This window comes from Plectropomus leopardus, chromosome 14, assembly GCF_008729295.1.
Source record: "Plectropomus leopardus isolate mb chromosome 14, YSFRI_Pleo_2.0, whole genome shotgun sequence".
NCBI classification, from domain to species: domain Eukaryota; kingdom Metazoa; phylum Chordata; class Actinopteri; order Perciformes; family Serranidae; genus Plectropomus; species Plectropomus leopardus.
Window position 1 is genome coordinate 12,780,750 of NC_056476.1, and position 21,514 is coordinate 12,802,263.

A 21,514-nucleotide genomic window follows, 5' to 3' on the forward strand; every position below is an offset into this window, starting at 1 on the left:
CCTCTTAATAATATATAATATATAATAATATTTATAATATGTTTATTGTATAATTATTTTATGCACCACAAACAAACCAAAGAAACTTCCTTATAAGTGAAAACCCAACACTCTGATTGGGATTGTGATGATGTTAATCACACTGGACTTCACTTGAATCACAGATCAAAGGATTAAAAAAAGCAAATACAAATCAGCAACAACTGAGAAAGCAAAGTTGGTCATTCTTATTTAATAGACAAGATGTTCTTACTTTCATTGCAAAGCCCGAAGGCATCATGTTCTTGGGCCATTCGAAGTCTGTGGAGTGAATACGAGTCCCGGACTCAATCAGGAGCACAGCTTTGCTGTCAGGCCTGAGACAAAAACATGACACAGACTTATACATACTCACTAAAAGTGGTTGGAGATAACAACGTATATTTAAGAGTCTGTATTTAAGTACCATTTAAGGCAATTGTACTCGAGAGCTTCTGTTTCATGCTACTTTTAGTTGTACTCCACCTTATTTAAGAGAAAACTGCTGTTTTTTGTTTGGGGTTTTTTTTGTACGCATATTTTTCTTTTATTGACATTCATTGTACAGCATATATCAAAGTGCAGGTCACTCTTAAAAAGGGGGATAATACATACAACCAATGTCTAAAAGACAAGACTTATGAAAAGGGATGAAATAAAAACAAAATAAACCTGTTGTGTTTTTTTACTTCACGCTTACTTGACAGCTACCATATCACTGATAAATTTCAGATTCAGATCTTGCATACAAAAATCATATAAAAAGCTAATAAGATACCACTGACAGGGGCGCTCTGCTGCATAATATCTGCCTTTATTTTGATACTCAAACCGCATGTTGATGACAACACTGTCTCACTAAATTAAATTATTATAATCACAATTTCCAATTAAGTACTATAATTTGTGATCAAGTATCTGTATCTCGTGGTTTCACTATTTTGCAGCTTCATGCCATAATGAAACGTCACTATAGTGAAACTTTTGGAGACAAGTTTGTCAAAGTGTCCTCACTTTTGCAGTCGGATGAGATACGTCTTGTTGTCGATGTCATACACGTTGTTTACTCTCATGCCAATGTAGCTGTGGAGGAAAAAAGCACAATAAATGAATGGCTGCTACACAAGTGTGGACTCGTCCACACATTATCGATGGTTAGCTTAGCCACCCGGCTGATGGCAATAACACACATCACCTACTTGGCATTGATCTCGGCAATAACTGCCCTGATGTCCACAGTGGTAAATCTTGTTTTCATGGTGACCTAAAAGCTAAACAAGATTTGGAAAAAGGAACATAAACACTGAGAAATTCACATTTCTAGTGCAACATCAGCAAGGAAAACATGCAGGGAATTAGTGAGCATGCGCACAAGTGACAACTTCTACGAGAGCCGACGTGGAGCAAAAAGGAGCAGGTCCACGCCTTTTCCACACACTGAGTGAATAGAAAGCATTGATTGTGTATGGGATGCCCGGTAACGTTATGCTGTGACATGGATGCAGTGGACCAGTGGTGCTCTTACTGTTTATAGATATTACTAAGCTCATGGTAGGCTCTTCAGCATTAAAAGTGCACTAATGATGCACTATTCTAACTGGCTTATTGGCGTGAAAAACAGGGCAAGCCTTCGAAATGCATGCAAAACACCACCTAACACGGACTGGAACAGCTTGGGAAATGTTGTCGACGTACAGAACAACAATCCGCAGCAAAATGAAAAGACATCCGAGCTAGCGGTCGCCTCCCACCTTTGGAAAAAAGGTAAGAAGGTGAATTATGCAGCTGTGAAAACACCGTCGCGTCAAATATCTGGGCCTGCAGCGAATAAAAAGCTTCTCCGGCCTTTTTTTCTATAAATAGCAGTACATGTTCAATGTGCTGTTGCTTTTAAATGTGAATATTTTCAGCGGTAGTAGTGAAACACTGAGCCGGAGTTTCCAGTTTCCTCCTCAGGTCAGAGTGGAGGGCGAAGGCGTGCTCCGTTACCAAGGCGACGGTCAGCTAACAGGGCTGCTAGCGGTGCTAGGCTAACGCCCGTTATACGAGTTTCGTGTCCTTTTGACACCTCGATGCGCGGAAAAACTTACATTTTTAACCCTTACATTGTGATGTACCGTCCACACACTCATGTTATGGATAATCGAGTTACATGCGGCGGATAAGACACAAAGGGATGCATCGTAAGTTGTGAGTTAAGGCTGAGCAGAGTGATGACAGGTCTGACAGGCGGTCGCACGTCGTTGAGGTTTCTCCACGAAAGATTGCTGTCCTTTGTTTGCGAGCTGTTTTAACGTCTGTGAGAAGCTAGCTGCGGTTTTATTGTGTCATTAACTGGGTGCACTTGTAATGCCAGCACATGAAGCGAGTTTAGAGGTCTTGTAGTCACGTAAAGAGAATAAATTTGAACAATACCAGCATTCATATTTGGTGTATAGACAGTTCGGTTTCTTAACTTTTGACTCGTTAAAGGGAAAATCCACTTTAAATACAATTTAATCTGCCTTTTAATGTCTTTTTTCAGACAACTGTCTCCTTGAACTTAACATCAGAGCTTAAAAATTGTGTTTTTGCGAGGGGTCGCTGATACTGGTCTTTCAGGGCTGATACCGATATCGATTATTATTAGTTAATGAGACTGATAACCGATATTTGGAACCATAATGTATTTACAATAAAATTGGAAAATCTTTCTGTCAATATTTAGAATTTGGAATATAACAAACTCCAACACAAAACTTTGTTTAAATGCCTTTAGCAAATGTTAAATCAAAACTGAAGTGTTCAACATTATGTACAGAGTTCGCAGCAACTTTTTTTTATAAAGTCAAGTGAAATTTTAAATTAAAAATTAATAAATAGAAATAGCGCCCTGGGGTTTTACAAAGTATTTTTCCCATGCTGGCACTTTCTTTGAACTTTTTAATTAATTAATTTTTATCAGCCATCATTATAATAAAATGCTGATACAGATAATTGTCAAAATGCAAATTATCAGCCCCAGTAATTGTCCAGGCCAGTAATCTGTTGACCCCTCGTTGTTACAATAAACAGTGGGATTAAAGTGATAAAGCTGCAGAAATTTAATCGAGTAATTTTCCATACAAAATTTACAAAAATTACTGGTAAAGATCTTTTTGGATTAATCAAGAAAATAATTAGCACAGCATGCGATTTAAATAACTATTTGTCGCAGCCATGGGCAGATTGTGAGACAATGGGCCCCTGGGCAGAGATGTAGGAGGCACCACCACAAGACATACAGACTTGATAGTTGTTTAACTTCAGTCGTTTGTTGTTGTTGGTTTTTTTGCATCTTTTTGTAGTCATCGTGGATCTTTCTGTGGTTTGGTGACTGTTTGTAGTTTTTGTTTTTTGGTCTGCGGTTGTTTTGCCCGTTTACTGTGCTCATGAGCATCCAGCTCCCAATATGTTCATGCAAAACCTTTCCATCTATCACACTTTATCTTTGTTTTTTATTGCTGCACAGGCTATAAAACAATCAAGAAAATCGGGGAGGGCACATTTTCAGAGGTGGTGAAAACTCAAAGCCTGAAAGATGGAAAGTTCTACGCATGTAAAACCATGAAGCAGACAATTAATAGGTATGTATTCTGCAACAAAATGTTCTCTGCACCAGCAATCAGTGGTGCGTACAGTTTGCTGTGTCTGGACCCTTGCAACCTGAGTTAGCAGCTTGACACCCCCTTTGCCTTAAGTATCCTATTAGATGTCAGCTTACTCTGCCTTTGACCTTGTAGTGATGAGGTAACAATAGATGACACTGCTTGAAATGTGAGTCTGTGCACTGGTTTTGACATTGACTGTGCCCTTTAAATTTGTCATTTAGCTTATTAAATGATTTCATTGTCCATAAACAGCAAATATGCAGTTTGACTACACAGATAGCATTATTATATGCATACATCTGTCAAATTAAATGTACAAATGTCATCTGTTGTCGGTCATAAAGTCTGGAGCAGGCCAACAACCTGCGGGAGGTCCAGGCAATGAAGAGACTGAGCCCGCATGCAAATATCATCCAGCTACATGAGCTGATTTTGTGAGTACTTGAGTGTTGTCTGTTATGAAGTTAATGTATTGCCTGAAGCTACTTGAATTTGCAGTGTCATATTAATCTAATACAATGTTTCAGTGACAAAGAAACTGGAACTGTGTCTTTGATTTGTGAGCTGATGGAGATGAACATCTATGAGTTCATACAAGGTAAGTCTGCATGTATGATTTATATAATAAATCAAGGATGAATGTGGAGATGTACATGTAGTCTTTCTGTAAACCTCTGGGTGAATTTTGGGCTGATATTGTTTCTACATTCCTTATAGGAAGAGAAACTCCACTGCCTGACCATACAGTGAAGAACTACATGTACCAGCTCTGCAAGTCACTTGAACATATGCACAGGTAGTTGTGAAAAAAGCATAATTTCACATGAAATTGTAAAATAAAACACTTACCATGGTGAAATTGTTTTTCTTTTCAGCTGCGGTATCTTTCACCGAGATGTGAAGCCAGAAAACATCCTCATCAAAGTGAGATGCGTCATTATCATAACTTGCCTCACGAAAAGACAATAGTGGTAATCTGGTTTTGTGTTGTACGCATTTTTAAATTATTTTATACAAATTGCAGCAAAATGGTCTGAAGCTCGGTGACTTCGGCTCATGTCGGAGTGTGTACTCAAAGCCCCCGCACACAGAGTACATCTCCACACGCTGGTACAGAGCCCCAGAGTGCCTCCTCACTGATGGGTACTACGGCCTAAAGATGGACATGTGGAGCGCTGGTTGTGTCTTCTTTGAGATCATGAGGTACCTCTACAGGGGAAGGGCACAATATTTCATCTGTAAAGCATAAATAGGACAAAAGTTTTTGAGTTAATGACAGTATAGCAGTACTCTTATGGGGAGACACTACAAGTGAAAAAAAAATTAAATTTAAGATTTTGGGCTATGTTGCTTTAGTAACATGTCTTCTTTAGACTAGTGGGGGGAAAAGTCCAAAATACACGTTTAGTTTTTTATTTTAGTTCAGATTTCTGTTCTAGAAATGTATGCAAAAAACACATATTTAATTAGATAAATTCTTTTCACATTTAACATAACATTTCTGAAAACTTGTATTGCAAAAAACAATTGTGTAACTTAAATGTAACTTAGTGTATCCTTAAAGGCCATTTTCTCAAAAAAAAAAATTTTTTTCCTTACACAAAAAAACAGAAATCTCCACTTCAGTAGCACCAAACTTTCTAGTTTAATTCCTGTCTATGTTCTTACAGAGGTGTGTGCTTATATTTAAATCATAGACTGATTATAGAACATTTTATTCCTAAAAACATGGCAAAAATTGACATATCTTTATGGCCTTTGACAGTATTTTACCGATTTATAGAGTGATAAAAAGAAGTATAAAAAATTCCCTCTGTAAAAACCTTCGACCCTGAATGTGTCACCAAAATGAAATCAACCACGGAAGTTTCTAGGAATTTTCCACATTCACCTGTAGTCTCCCCTTATGACTCGATCGTATATAGTTTAACATAATGATACTAATGTCTGCCTTCAGTCTTCCTTTGTTCTTTTTGATCGACCTGTCACCACAGGCACAAACAAATGTCAAGCAAATGTTATGTAAATAGCTTTGTTGTGTCATTCAGATACCTGTGTGTTTTCAGTTTGAATCCTCTCTTCCCTGGGACCAATGAGCTGGACCAGGTGTCCAAGATCCATGACGTGTTGGGGACGCCTGATCAAAGTATCCTCCAAAAATTCAAGCCGTAGGTGTTCTGCCTCAGATATGCTGCCTGAAAACGAGTGTTTCTTTGTCACAGAAGCTGAACATCTCATGAATATCTAATTTTTAAAGAAAATAAAGACTCGTCATGGTTTTTAATGTCTGGCAGGTCTAGAGCGATGCATTTCAACTTCCCTCCTAAAAAAGGCAGCGGCATCTCAAAGTTAGTCCCTCACTGCCCGGCTCCGGCTCTGTCACTGCTCTATCAGATGCTCGCCTATGACCCCGATGAACGAATCACCGCGGAGACAGCCCTGCGACACACATACTTTAGGGAAATAAGGTAAACCTTACAAATAAGGAACATTTCATCACCTTGCAACTTATTAAATCATATTTAGACAACAAATTTATTTTTAATTAAGCGCTCTGTAGAAACCTGTTTTCTTCATAAGACAAAGGACTTTAATTTTAAATACTCATATCCTGTCATTAGTAATGCTGTGTTCACATGGAATTAGAGTGACAGTAGTTGTCAGACCGGATAAAATTTTAGTAGATTAGAGCAGGACAGTAAAATAAAGTGAGGCCAGCAGAGAATACCAGCAATGGTAATGGCACTGCCATTTAAAGTGAAATATTTTGAAGTTTTGCCACCCTTTGAAAATGAATTTACAACCGTATATTAAATAGTTCCCCCAAACGAGGTGAAAACAATTTTCATTTTAATTTTGGTTAGAGGGGTCTATGGTCAGAAATAGCAGGACTCATTATATGTTGATGTATTTTGTTTGTATTTTGTTTTTCTGTCTTTCTTAAGTCTTACTTGCTGTTGTTTTTTTTTTCTCCCAGGCTGGCAGAGAAAAAAGCCGAGACTCTGAACAGAGTTTCTGGGACTATGGAGGAAGTAGAAAGTAGTGGGATGCACAAGTCCTTAGACCACATCTGGCGCCCAGCCAGACTTGGCAAACAGCTGAGGGGACGACACACGAGGCAAACGCCTTTAATGAGCGTAAGTCAAAGTGCAAGTCAACTAGAGTGAAATGTCAATGGAAATAAATACAACTGGTACCATCTGACGCTTCATCCCCCTTTAGCACAACATGAAGCATGTAGCAGAGCCCCTCATCCGACGCAACGTCCCTCATTATCCCGCAGAGCTGCCCAAGCTCAACATGGTCATACCCGGACCGCAGATCTCCTTCCCAGCCTCCACTATGCCGGCATTTACTGTCACCCACCGAGGCACACTGCCAACCATCACCTCGAAAAAGTGCCAGTCACGGTTGGCCAAGGTAAACACAGGAGTGCTACACAGACAGCAGGTTTTTTACAATGATATCTACCAAGGGCACTGTGGCAATGAAGTAAAACACAGCTGACAGGTTTGTTCTGCATATTAAACATTGTATAAATGCAAGAGGAACGTCACATTAATATAACCTTAAAAGTCCTTGCATTAAGGGCTTTGATTTGGCATTCAGACTGCATTTCCTCTCTTCACAGCCTCGGGATGAGTCACACCGTGCAGCTTTCAAGACCTACCACATGCCACCTCTGGATCGGAAACATGGAGGCTACTGAGAGCCAAAAACTTCAACTTTTGATCAAAATTTGCCTCTTGAAACAGGTTAGACCTGTGCTTTTAAACACATTGTGGAGAGGACAGTGTTTGGACAGGCCTGATGTTGAAATCTGTCAAGCAACATAAACAAAAAATGCAATGAAGACCGCCAAGCCTGTCATTTTACCAGTTATTACTGCTTCATCAAACTGTTCAACCCTCACTGTAATGATGAAATTCAATGTGATATCTACACTAACAATAATAGAGTCTGTCATATTTTGTTGCATTAAGAGTGTGTAGTATAGTTATGACCTCAGCTTTACTTGACCAAGTCAGGTGTTACATGTTTACAACTGTTTAGAAATATACTTCCATCTGAGCCTATTACACAAACAAAGCAATAAGGTATCTGACAAGTGAACAGCCTTTTTAAACAAAAGCCCTGAAAGGCAAGTGAGTTCAAAAAAATATGAATTGTTCCTTTGAAAAGACAAGAAATACTACTGTCATATTTTTCACCCATTTTCAAAAATGGAGGAAAAGCAAAATTTCCTAAACCTTTTTTCCCACATGGTGAAACTTTTTTTCTTGCCCGTTTCAAAGATGTGTGGGGAAGAAAAAAAAACATTATTAAAACAATTATCCTGACATTTTTCTTCCACATGTTCTTTAACACTGGACAAAAAACAATTTAGATCAGGCGCAGGACATGCATTCCATATTTCTTTTTCTCACTTGCCTCTCAGGGCCTCCATACATTTACCACTGGTGAATGAAACTGTGCAACATCTTTGACAAAGAACATAATTCGTTTCCTGGAAACTAATAGTGTCTTCAAAAGTCACCAAACCTGACTGGTTTCGATTATCTTATTTTACAACTTTGAATCACAAATGATTAAATAAGCAAGTAACTAATAAGAAAGTAAGCAAGTAATAGTAAGTGATAAGCAAATGTCAACAAACTGATCTAAAGTAAGTGCAACTATAAAACACTAAGTATGTGTAAGTATTAATAAGTTGAGGGAGAATGCATGTATGTAACTATGGTGTAACAAGTACGGTATATCGATCCAACAGCTAGTTAGTTAATGTTCTGGTAAAAACGACACCATGAAGTAATTGTTTCGATTTTTTTTTAATTGGGGTTGTTTGAAATACTTATCCATGGTCAGTGTATAACCAACAGTAGATGGTGGTTGGTACGCTGCCAGTTTTGCCGATCGCCCTCTTCTGTATGTGATACACTGACTATACATAAGTACCTCATTTAACCCCACTTTTAAAAAATCCAAACTATGCCTGTAATGTCCTGGAGCAGCCAAGTCAGAGTCCATACCCAAATCTAATCTAGACCTTAGACTTTGACCAAATACTACACACAGTGACTAATTAATCAGCTGTGATTCAAAGTTGAGAGCCTCCAAAGGCGGGGTTAAATACTTTTTATCAGCACTGTATATTTGTGATGGTCTCCTCTTAATATCTGTGAACTAACTCCTCTGGACAAACTGATTTGTAGAGTCTTCCTGTGCAAAAGCTAAACAGCAAAAACATTCACATGAAGTGCTTCACAATTATTTTAAGTCACAACATTATCTTCAGAGAAGCTTTTAAAGGCACAATCCCCACAGGCAACAAAACACAGGCTTGGAACAGATAATAACGAAAAATATTCTTCTTTTAGATGAATAATGTATGTGAAAACATCTGGGTTTTTTTATATGGCTTTGAGAAAGTCCTGGATATTTTTTTATGTTTTGTTTAAAACATAGTTGAACTAGAACCCTAATATGAAGCATTGTGGCTTAAAAAACACAAGCACCATTTCATTCAGAGCTGTGAGCTCATTAAAACTGGACTGGGACTCAGTCTGCACTTTACTGTCTTAGTTATTGTGACACATAATCAGAGTAACAAAAAGTTCAGTGTCATTTGATGTCGTCATTAACCCGCACTGCAAATGCATAATTCTCGTACATGTCTGTACAGCCTCCTGACACAAAAATGTTGAACAAATTGATGAGTCATGATTTTTAATCAATAATAAAGTTGGAAATGTGTAATGTTATCCACTTAAAAAAATATATTTGCTACACCAGCTTTCTGTCCAATGTAAGGGGTCACTGGACTCTGTGACATCAATGATTTGTTATCACTCAAAAATAAAGAACATGAATACTGCAGTAACGTCAAATAGCAAAGACTCAAGTTTCTCATCTGAAATCTTAAATTTGGCTTTTTGGATTTCTGTGAAGGAGAAGATTGGAGGAAATAAAGCTCCATGTTTTATTATGTAACAGACACTTCCTCGCTTCCTCAAAGGCTATTAAATAAAGGCTGGGACACATCGCATCATATCGTAGGGGTACAACACATGCACAGTTAAGTCCGCTGTGCACTTGCTGAAAGGCTCAATACAGAGCTCTCACACATCTCACACACAAACTTTCCCGTCACTTTTCAAGGACCCATAATATGTATTTTTTTCTTGCTCTACTCGCCCAGTTTTTTCAAACACATCAGATTAAAACTCAAAAAAATTAAAAATTAAAAATTAAAATTCAAAGAGCTAGCTGGCACACACAGAAGGAGAGACGGACCACGGGACAGAAATGAAGAAACATATGATGGTTAACAAAACGTTAACACATCGATGCATATTAGAGCTACGCTACTCTGACAGATTAAGATTAAAGTGAGAATTGCTAATCTGCATTTATTAAAATTATCTTTAACCCTTTGAAACCTGACCAAATTGGCTTGATTTCTTTCATAAACATGGGAAAGTGGCAATGTGCAATGAAAAAAAATGGTTAAAAAAAAGGACAAGTAAACTACCTTAAAATTAGCTAAAAAAAATACAAAAGAAAATGTTTCAAAAACAACCTTCAAAATGCTTAAAATGTGTATTAGTTTTGTAACCATTTTAAATACGTAGTAAGGTTTATTATAAATATAGCTGCCTTTTCCCCCATCTTTTTTAAAAGAAATTATAGCAATTTGCTGAGGGTTTAAAGATTGAAATATTTGTTAAAGGCATGTGGAAGCATCACATTGAAAGTGATGTCGCTGCAGGTTTCTAAGTGTTAATAAAAGACCATAAAACGTTCCATTGTATATCGGCCACCATCGATTCGAGTGTACCATTTAAGTTCTGTCAGGCAGCACGTACCCAAGGAGGATAAACTTGTGTAACTCTAGTTAAATTTCGCATGTGTCATGCTCTGTGTCCCAGCTCTTATTTAACAGCCGTGGCATCCTCTCTCCTCCAATGAACTTGATCTCTTCCATCATGGAGGATCTTCCAATCCCTTAAACGTGCTTAGAGGAGGAGAGAGGAGGCCTCTGAGGGCGCTTAGAGCGAGGAAAAACAGTTTTATCCTATGTGGAAGTCTTTTATCAAGTGGTGTGACACATAAATGCCGCAACCTCGCGTGTGGCACAGTAATTGACGCTGCTATGGAACCAAGGATTTCTCACTTGGCATCCTCCGTCCTTGCATCTCTCTCACATCTTCGCTGGAAGAAGCCAAGACGCGAGAAAGAGACGTGAGGACACGCTAGCATATTGAAAAGCACTCTCTGAATTTTATTGACTGAGGCATGCAGCGAGCTTGTTTTAAGTCTTAGGAACTCACAGGATGAGATTCAGTTTTTCCCCGAGCTTCAAAAGACTTTATACTTGACAGCTCCATTCGTGCAACTTTGGCACATTTTGACAATGTAAGCAATTTCCACACCAGAGGCATCACAGCTTTGTTATGTAAATACAGCACATGTGGGTGCACAAAAAAGGAACAGTGAACAGTGTATTCAAGATTATTTTAATATTATTAATATGTATACTTTAGGCTTTAGAAATATAACTATCAATGACAAAACTTCCACTGGAGTAATGGTAGTTTGCTTAGGCCCCCATCAAATCAATTAATTACAATATACACATTATGATACAGAGCAGATTTGAATCTGAAATAATATTAAAATAAATGCTCAATAGATAAAGGTTTTAATAGTTTATCATTTTTCTTCACCTACCATTATTAGCCATCTGTGAGTTCTGAGCACACCCAAAAATGTAAAGCCATTTTCTTCTAATAAACTAATTTAAGTGCAAACATTTTTTTTTTCTTTAAAAAGACTATGATTGCAGCATCCAGCTTTATAGTATCAGATTTCAAGACTGAGGATGTTAAAGCCGAGTGCAACAAGGCAGTCCTCAACCCTCTTTTTTTGTTCCATTAGAGTAGTTATAAAAACAAACAACAAAATAACTAACAAAATCAGTGCAAAGTTGTTGATGCGGAGATTCTACTCAAGAAAAGACAGAAGTGGTGGGTGAATGTGGATGGATGCAAGAATTTTCAGATGCTTACGCACTTGGTCATAAAAGGATAGTTCATCCAAGATTCATGTTTTAGTCAGTCACCCTGAACTGAGACTGGGCTACACCACAAGGTTAAAAAAAAGGTACACTTTATTATGAAAATCAAATGAACTACCCCTTTAATCTCAAGCCACAATTGTCTGGTTTGCATCTAACAAAGCCAAGCTTTATTTCCAGAGGGGACAACAGTCTGATGACATGAAATAAAGATTTTTAAAAATCTAAAAATGTGTTAAAACTCCAGAGAACAACAGTAAATTAGCGCAATAGTCCACAATTGCACCACACCTTTTCTTGCTTCATTCCTCCTCTAGGTCAAGTGAGTGATAAACGAAAAAGAACAGAAAAGCTGTTAACAAAATCGGGGAGGGAGGGGAGGGGTATAAAAGAAAAGGAAAACTTGCAATGCTTGCAGGGTGGAGAGCAGCATCAGACTCTGGGTTGCAGGGTTCTTTAGCAGCAGAAATATTGTGGCTATACTACTGTTCCACTGGGAGAGCTGGCTTGGTTTTGGGATGACAATAAACCCTGGAAAAAGGAAAACAAGGAGATTTGCATTGGGAAAGTTCACATACTGTAGCAAAAAATCAAGCAACAAATAGTTCATTAAAAAAATTAGCCTCTAGCCTCTTCACTCCACATCCAGCACCTCTGCATGAAAATAACAGCCTGTGCACAGCAGTCAAAGTGGACGCCGGGTATTCAGTGTAATGGTGTAATTGAAAGGTTTCTCAATCAAGGCACTTTTAATGTACATGACCAGATAATTAACTTGTTTTAGCAAGGGCTTCTCAAATCTCTTGATCTGACCTTTTTGATTTTTCCCTTTTTTTAAGGGCAAACTTACCAAACAACTGTATTTTTATTGTACTTCTTCTGTTACACACTCAATTCTTAAAATAATACCTCACCGGCAAAATCATATATGTATCAGTCACTCACTGCATGTTACGTCAAATTTGTATTGAAAACTTTGTCTTCCCCCAAGCCTCAATTATAAACAAAGAATCCAAATAGAGAACCTCAGTAATGACTCCTAAAATGTGGGAATCTGTTTCAGCACCTCCTGGTCCCTCGTCTCAAAGTCAATGGGTTTATGAATACGTTTTTTGTTAGAAGCCTGAAATAAGGTCTGCGGATGACAAAGTGGTGTTCATTTGTGAAGATTATCTTGATGAACAAATTGTATACAAATCATGTATCCATTTGGATGCTCAGTACTTCCTAAACACATGCATTTTCGCTAAAATATTATAGCTTAAACCACAGCAGTGCAACAGTGCACGGACAAGTTCTTGTCAATGAGGTGTTTTTAAACAGGGTTCCACGGTCATGGAAAACCTGGAAAAGTCATGGAATTCCATAATCTCGTTTCAAAAAGTCAGAACTTCCCAAACACATGCATTTTGGCAAATAGATATTACGTATATTCCAGCACATTTTACACAGATAGAATTTCAAAACTTAACCCATTATAAAATGCCCACGACCATTCACAATGTACAACACAAATAACACCATAAAGTATATTTTACTTCGTATCTTAATTATATTATTACAGACAGCCTGCGTAAATGGAACAGTAGAGCTCGCAGAACTGGGGAGTACGTCTGTTTGGTTGGCCCATTGGTCATTTTGTTCAGGAAAAAAAGAGTGGTTCTTACCTTCCAACTTCTGTGCTCTTCTCTTAGAGCAGTTAAAACGAAATCAGAGTTCACACTGGAGCTCTAGTAGACAACCTAGGGTGCTCTGCCAATCGTTCCATCAAAAACACGGCACAAATTAAAAGAATTAGTGAAGCATAGGTATGGAAACTTTGAGTTACTAGACCCTACATGTTAAATAACATTGTATCAATATTATTTTTTCCAACATATTAGATTCAAACTCTATTCAAACATCATAGCAGCTAGCTGACAGAACGCTGTGAGAAAATGCATTCAATCGCAGCAGCTGCTAGGCTCATCAATCGATCTGATCAGATCAGCTCTGAACAGATCGACAGATCAATTATCCATCTCGCCAGTCACAAACTGCTGCTGAAGGAAAAAAAAGATCTAACTGAGAGCTCTGCCTGAGCTGCATTCACAGTACTGCAAAAACCTCTGAATTAAGAGAGGGGACACAGAATGATAAAAAGGGGCACACACAAATGTTAAAAAAAAAACCTGACTGTTTTCATCCCCCGACATCAGCTACCCCCCACACACATACGCATCCATAATTTATTTAAAAACTTTCAAGGATTTAACTAATTCCATGACTTTACTGGGCCCTTTGACTTATCCAGGTTTTGCATGTCTGTGGGAGCGCCGTATAAAACACTTACCTACGAGTACTCTGCAACGCATGAGACTGTTTTTACTGCCGTGTTTTAAATCGTTATATTTGAGTAAAACATGCACGTGTTTAGGAATTACTGAGCAAACGAATGGATAAATGAGACTTCACTGATTATGCTGCACAAGCTCCCATTTACCCCAATTTATCTACCATATTTGTCTTTTCGGGATTATTTGTTCACTGTGGAGGCATACGAGGAAAACATTTCTCTTCATAAATTCATAGTGAAACACGTTGAGTAGTTGACAAATGCTCATTTTGCGGTAAAGTATTCCTTTAACCATAAGTAATGTTTGCTTAAACGTCTTTCCTGTTACTGAATTCTAACTTTTTTGTATTAACTGGTTCTTATTAATAAGAATTTGTACCCACTTCAGGCTGTCTGGTGACATCAATTTTTACTGCTTCAGATTTTTTTTCTGGATCTCATTTGTTCCATTTTCTGACTCAAAAGACACTAGTGTAATCCTCGGTATAACTGTTTGTTTGCCAGTCTTACTTATGAGACATTTGAGTACATTTCAAGGTCATTCCTGCCTCTAGCGCCTGTTCACGTAGCAACAGTCTCACCGGACTGACTAGCCCTCAGATTGCCTGTATGTATCCAGACTATCATGTGCCTCGCTCTGGCAACATCTCTCAAAACACAGACAAAAGGGAAGTATACAAGGGTGTATACACACACATCGGGCTGTAAGCGTGTGAGGAACTGCAAAGATTCTTTGGGCAAATACAGAGCCATTTGCATAAAAGCTGAAATGTGAGCGTGTATGCAGATGACTTCTTGGCTATGCTGCTATGCATTGTGGGATGATTATGATGAACCAATGAACACACTCCGTATGGATTAACGTCCTCTTTCCCCTCACATGTCTACACAGGAAATCCTCCTTATCAGAGTGTATTATATAACCAGACTAATATTTCCATAGCATGGGTTATATTAGAAACGTAGGCATAAATAGGTCTTTCCCTGGAAAGCAGATGTACATTTAACAACTTCTAATATGTTACTTGCCTGCCTGCAGAGGGGGACAATCTGACTATAAAAGCTAAAAATGCTAACCCAAATGTCCATATTTTATTTTACGCTTTCAGAATATATTTAGATTTTTAGTTACAGCCCACCAACTGACTTTAGGACAATTTAAGACTGAAAGACACTTCCCCACATTTCCTATGTTAAAAAGAACTTACCACTTTGCCTGGCCTCGCCCATGTGCAAATAAATCCCTCCTGACAAGCAGTCACTAAACAGTCCTCTAAAAATATGAGTACAGTCAGTCTCTCGTGTGCTATCTTTTTACAGATGAGGGGCTCAAGGAGGGGCACGTCCTCCATGCGCGGGCACAGCAGAGTGCCCAGAGTCTTAGCAGGGTCTGTTTTGGTTTTTGTCAGCAGGTTGAGCTTGTCGCTGCTCTTGCTGCTGATGTGGCCCATGCTGTGGTTGCGTTTGTGGTCCTTCTCGTGGTGGCGCTCCTTCCGATCGTGGAGTGACAGCGTGGCAAACTTACTCACACCTGTAGCAATGGCACTGTCCATAATACCACTGCCGATGCCACCGCCACTGCCAGCCTTGTTGGTGTTGTTTGCCGTCGTCGTGGTGCCGGCTGAATGCGGTAGGCTGTTGGAGCGTGGTAATGTAGTAGAGAGGGAGTTAATGCCAGGAGTATTGGCACCACTGTTGTTTCCGTTAGTAGTGTTACTAGAGGTGTTAGTGATTATTGTAGCACCCGCAGGGGGGCTGGTAGCATTCATCACGTTAGTGTGCGTCCGTGTCCGTGAGAGCGGAAGATGGGGGAAAAGGATGTCCTCAGTGAGGTCCCATAGGCACAGCTGAGTGTCCTGGCCCACTGAGCCAAACCGGTACGTGACACTAACGGGCCGGCTGTCCGTGGAGTTGCGCTTGGAGAGTCGAGACTGCGTACTGTTGGCCCGGTCCCGCCCGAAATGGATCATCTGATCCTGGAAGTCCTCATCACTGCCACTGAACTCCATCGGGTCACTCTCCTCCACGCTGGTGGTGTAATGGTCAAACGCCACCACACTGACCCACGACTTGTGCCCATGACCTCGAGCGATGACTCTGCAGTCCAAAAACGACCACACAGTCACTAAATCGTCCTCTCCACCTGCAACTATGTACTTTCCGTCAGGGCTCCAGCACACACACAACAAGCCACCAAAGTAGCTCTTCATGGTGCCGTGAAGCTCAACGGCGTCAAAGTTGAAGACTCGTAGGAAGCCGTCTTGGCTAACACAGGCTAGGAACTTCCCGTCTGGAGAGAAGGCAAACTCATTCAGAGCCCCCTCGCCCACTGTCCATTTCAGGAGAGGGTTCCTCGTGGATTTACTCTTGCAGGTGTGTACAGAGTAGTTTTCGCCCTGTTTAAGTAGCTGGTAGTGAGGTGCCGTGGTGCCGCAAGTATGCTCCACGTTGTACAGGTACATGTTCCCACTGGCATGAGAGACCAGAAACAGGCTCTCAGAGCCGGGCACCCATTTCACACATGTGACTCTGGACTTGTCTATTAGTCTCTGACAGGGGGGAGAGGGAAGGGTGAGGTTTCAGACAGGGGAGGAGAGAGCAGAGGGAGAAGAGGAGAGGGAAAAAAATAATGTCAGCACAGAATTATCAAGAAGTGGAGAGTCCAGTGTCACATAGAATACTATATTAACCCTTTAAAACCTAAGCAAACTGGCTTTATTTCTTTCAAAAACACAGGAGGAAGGCCACCCAGAGCTGGTAGCAATTTCTCTTTTAACCATGCGTGTTGATGCCATGTGTAACAGTACTACATCATAATGTCAACAAGTCAGAATACTGCCATTGTCTTGATATGATTTTTTCTTATCATATTAAAAACTGTAGTGATATTATCATGAGATGGCACACACCCCTACTCTTATTGAACTAACCTCTGTCCCTCAGAGACCTACCTCCTCATTGAAGAGCTTGCTTGTCTCCTTCTTGATGGGGTCAATGAGCTGTACCTGTCCAGCCGAGAAACCCACCAGCAAGGACACACTCTCCGCTGTGGCGGTGAGGTGGTTAAAGTCATGACAGGTGGGCTGCGTTCCCTTGTAAATGCGCTTGTCTATGGGCTTGCTCAGGTCAGCAGCCTGAGGAGAGAATGCAGGAACACACATGGAGTGAGTGCAGTAACCTTTAAATATCTAAAAATTACTTTATGCACCTATTTGCATGACAAAAGCTTTTGTACTATTGGAGCTGAGTGCACAGTTATATTGAATCTTAAATATCTTAAATAAAATGTGCAAGAAGCGACATCTGAACTCGCACTAGTTCTGTGTGACCTTTAGCAACACATCAAACTGCTGCCAGTCACTGAGCAAAAATGAGGAAAAACTCAAGTACAGAGGTATGCCTTTTTCTCTGTGGAATGACAGATAATAGCAACCATACTTTATGGCAAATAGATGGTTTCTTTATGTCAGGGAAACATTATTTTACTGCAGCAAAGAAGACACCGTGGGCATAAACTGAAGATAGGCAGGACAAGAACAGTTATATTTGTTAATGATTTACAGTTAACACTACTGAAGGAATGGAAAATTCTTTGAAGACAAGGAATCAGTAGTTCCTCCACGATTGTTACATGTGACAGTGAGTGTTTCTGTCTCACCTCAGAGAAATAAAATGTCACACCGAGTCTTAAAAGTAGTTCAAATTAAGAGTCAAGTCTAAAACACAACTTTTGTGCCTCACAAAAGCATACGTGACATTAGACAGGGCTTCGATTGTTGACAATATCAACAAAACGGATACATAATTAGACCATGTTAACAGTCTTTGGAATAAGGAGGTTATGGATATCCACATATCAGAGGTAAACAGGTCCTCATATGCTGCTGGATTCATTAGCTGTCTTTCTTTTTTTGCTTTAAACATGTAGCCATGTACCTGATGCAGCAAAATGTATTAGCAAAGTAAACATTTCTTCCAGCTGCACAGGAGTAGGACAAACAGACTAATGAATAAGGTGATGTATTATTAACACTGTCTTGTGATGCGATATTGATAAACTGAAACCAAATATTATCTTTATTAGGCATGTGACTAATCTGCTTGTGTCATGATAACTTTGCCATTTTACAGTTTCTGTCAAACTTAAATGTTCAGGTATGACGAGACTAGATGCTATTACACAGGGTTTTGTACTTTTTGTACTCAACTTCTGTACTACAAACTCAAATTATTCAGCCTTCAGCCAGTCTGATGCTGTTTTGAAGTGGAATGATGACACACATGACGTGCACATGTCCCTGTGTGAATAATTAAAAGGCTATGACACATTCCTTCCAGTTAGAAGTCAGCTGATTCCTGTCAACCTGTGTCAGCAGTTAGCCGAAACCACCTTCTGTAGTCAGCATATAGATATAATATTTCTTCTTTATGCTTTGCAGCATGTGGCAGAGCCCGTATCAAAATACTACAAAACCACACCGGCATATTGATTAAACTCATGATAACACACACAGTCATTGTAAACTTTAAATCAAGGCTGAAGACTTTTTTCTTTACTTCTCCCTTTAATGAAATCACATATATATTTATTTCATACACTGCACTTTTTTTGCATTTTATACCTATCTTTGTTATTCTTTAGCCTCTTTAAATGTTCTATTCTCTGGCTCTCTAATTGAGTTTTTAATGGCATTTAAGTGTCCTTTTCTCCATGCTTTTGATGTTTTATGTAGAGCCATTTGCATTGGCTTGTTGCTGAAAAGTGCTTTATGAATGAACTTGCCTTGCATTTTATTCCCACTTCTGTTTTGACTATAAAATCATGACATATTTGTTAAGCTTCACAAGGAGTTATTCAATATTAATGACTTATTTGTAAGAGACATCTTAGAATATAAACATATGAGTGATACTGTCCTCAAAAACATGTATCCATTACCATTACAGATGATTTACAGAACAATACGCTCCACCATAAATGTCGCAACATTTAAATGCCCTTTTATAATGTGTGTGTGTTCTTTTCCGCATTATGTCTCAATGCTTTTGCACTTTGAATTGCCTTGTTGCTGAAATGTGCTATATAAATGAACTTGCCTTGCATGTTACTCCCACTTCTATTTTACTAGAAAATCATAAAATATTTTTCTGTATTCTCCATGAGACATTCATTATGAATGACCTATTTGTTAGTGACTGAACATCATAACAGTAATACTTAAAGCCCACGGTCCAAATCTAGCCCCTAATAGGGTGCCGTGTGGCCTCCCAAACATTTTCTAATATCCAATAAAAATAAAGTGATTCACTCTGGGAATTGTTTTTAAACTTTAAGTATAAATACAGTGACAGAGTGCATAAAATAGCATCAAAATAGAGTTTTTTGTTTAATGTTTATCAAAAAAATGCCAGTAGCTGATCCCCTATAACCCCAACAGAGGTCCTAAAATCCCAGAAACATCCTAAAATCCCCAAAACATCCCCAGGGTTCCTGCAGTTTAAGGAAAGCAATATTTAAGGCTTTTTATGATGTTTTTAAAATGACACTCAGGCTTAAGTTTAAGACCAAATTTCTAATAACTAAAACTGAGGGACAGTTTTATTTTGCCCAAATATTTATTTTGACATAAAACAAAACTCTTTTTTTGTCCAATGTAAACGATTATCTACATCAAATGTTGGGAAAACAACCCTATAGAGAGTCCAACACATGGTAGACAGTGAATATATTTTTATATTGCATATTCTCAGAAACATATCTATTTGGGTTACCAACAGAAGTGGTAAATATCTGCCATTTATAGATGGATTCTAATTTATTCAATTAGTTAACAAAAAAAATAGAATAAGAAAAAAAATAGATGTTACCAATACTTTTGAGAATTTACAATGCAACATCAAAAAAACATTTTAAGACTTTTGAAAGATTAGTTTATATCATTTTAATACAAGGCCTTATGTTTTGAATAAATTACCCCATTGCCTTTTAAGACTTCATAAGGATCTGCAGGAACACTGGTGCTAAAATCCTAGAAACATGTATGGGGCTACTGCGACTGGCCTAATGTCATTTTGCAAAAGTGAACCAAGCAAAGCAAGTCTAATATCCCTGCCTAAGAATATAAACATACACTGTAGAGTGACGCAGCCTTCAAAAACGTTTAACCCTTTCATTTAAACACAATTTACCGAACTATATGCGCCAACATAAATGTCACAACTAACTAGTTAACGTTAGCATTTCTCTACAAGCAAAGCATTTCTGCCTAGTTTGAGACACATCCCGACGCTAAGAGCTGAGTGCCACAAATCAAAAGACAGCACTTAGCTTGCCAGCCAAATAAGCGACTATCCGTACCATCATTTTGACATGTCGACAACTGTCAGTCAAAAGGCGTCGACAGGTGTTTATGGGTGGTACGACCTGTCACTGCCATCACAAACTATAACCGTTACAGCAGCAATGTCAACCTTGACAACTTACACCAAAACAAAATGCCAGCTTTAAACAAGTTATCGATACACAAACTCTCAGATCCTTCCACCCAGGAAAGCGACAACAGAGTGACGGACTGTGGACGGAATTTAGCCCCCGGCCTCGGGAGTAGCTGTTGCTAACGTTAGCTAGCTGCGTTAGCTGGCTAACTAGCAGGCTAGCTTCACCGTAGCTTGAAGCTAACTAGCTGCCAGCTAATTTCAAAGTCAAGCACCTGCCAGAGTTATTTAACACAGCCAACACTAGCCAAGAGTTCAGCAACAGCTAAGTTAACAGTGATGTTTCGTTAACATGCAGTATCACGGGTTTCCGTTGACAATAGCCGCGTTAGCACGCTACCTTTCTAACGCCTTTGTAGATGTAGAAGTAGAGCTCACGGCCCACATTGAAACAGATCCTGTCGCCGTTGCCCGACTGGTCGTTGACGTTGACGAAGGAGACCTTGACGGGGTTGGAGCCTTGCGAGTTGAAAGGCACCCTGTTAGGACGGCTGTATTCGGAGTGAGTGAGGAGTTTGTAGACGCCTTCCCGAGTGGTGAATTGAGTTTTAATTTCGTTCATCTCCTTCCCTCCTCCCTCCGCCGCCATCTTTGAAATTAACATTCATCCCTTTCCCCCAGGCCGGATCTTACGCACGGAGGGGAGCGGGCCGTGGAGCGGGCATTCCGACTCTCCCGTTCCCCCCAACGGTTCACCGGGGAACTGGTGGAGGAGGATATCTGGAGCTAAAACAGCTGTTACCACAGCTTTGTGCTTTTATTAAACGCTGCAGCATTATACTAATTTTAAAGCACATTTTGCACACATATAACATAACGGTTAGGGAGCGTTCATTGTTTAGCGGGGAGGGGGCGTTTTGTTTTTCTTGTTTTTTGTTTTGTTTAGTTTTTTTTACCCTCCCTGAAGCTGCAAATATTTTTCCTTTGTTTTTGTTTGATTTATTTAACACACATTATATA

The 21,514-nt window shown here is 39.2% G+C and overlaps 3 protein-coding genes across 4 annotated transcripts; 1 reads left to right on the forward strand and 2 right to left on the reverse strand.

Moving 5' to 3' along the window:
* Window positions 1-90: 90 nt before the first annotated feature.
* Window positions 91-1,373, reverse strand: LOC121953595 (nuclear export mediator factor Nemf-like). The gene is made up of 4 exons (XM_042500761.1): window positions 1,218-1,373; window positions 1,033-1,101; window positions 241-356; window positions 91-152 (listed from the first exon to the last, which is right to left on the reverse strand). The coding sequence occupies exons 1-4, from the start codon at window positions 1,274-1,276 to the stop codon at window positions 91-93; spliced, it is 306 nt and encodes a 101-aa protein (XP_042356695.1). The 5' UTR covers window positions 1,277-1,373.
* A 110-nt stretch (window positions 1,374-1,483) lies between these two features.
* Window positions 1,484-8,116, forward strand: LOC121953948 (MAPK/MAK/MRK overlapping kinase-like). Of its 2 annotated transcripts, none has more exons than XM_042501234.1 (12): window positions 1,484-1,782; window positions 3,509-3,623; window positions 3,992-4,081; window positions 4,175-4,245; window positions 4,365-4,443; window positions 4,523-4,571; window positions 4,672-4,850; window positions 5,714-5,815; window positions 5,942-6,115; window positions 6,625-6,784; window positions 6,870-7,067; window positions 7,279-8,116. In XM_042501234.1, the coding sequence occupies exons 1-12, from the start codon at window positions 1,599-1,601 to the stop codon at window positions 7,354-7,356; spliced, it is 1,479 nt and encodes a 492-aa protein (XP_042357168.1). In that variant the 5' UTR covers window positions 1,484-1,598; the 3' UTR covers window positions 7,357-8,116. The 2 variants fall into 2 exon arrangements, with proteins under 2 accessions (XP_042357168.1, XP_042357169.1); XM_042501235.1 differs by lacking the exon at window positions 1,484-1,782 and adding an exon at window positions 2,134-2,201.
* A 3,034-nt stretch (window positions 8,117-11,150) lies between these two features.
* wdr20a (WD repeat domain 20a) lies at window positions 11,151-21,173 on the reverse strand. The gene is made up of 4 exons (XM_042500682.1): window positions 20,895-21,173; window positions 17,011-17,193; window positions 15,268-16,608; window positions 11,151-12,255 (listed from the first exon to the last, which is right to left on the reverse strand). The coding sequence occupies exons 1-4, from the start codon at window positions 21,156-21,158 to the stop codon at window positions 12,202-12,204; spliced, it is 1,842 nt and encodes a 613-aa protein (XP_042356616.1). The 5' UTR covers window positions 21,159-21,173; the 3' UTR covers window positions 11,151-12,201.
* Between the last annotated feature and the right edge of the window lie 341 nt (window positions 21,174-21,514).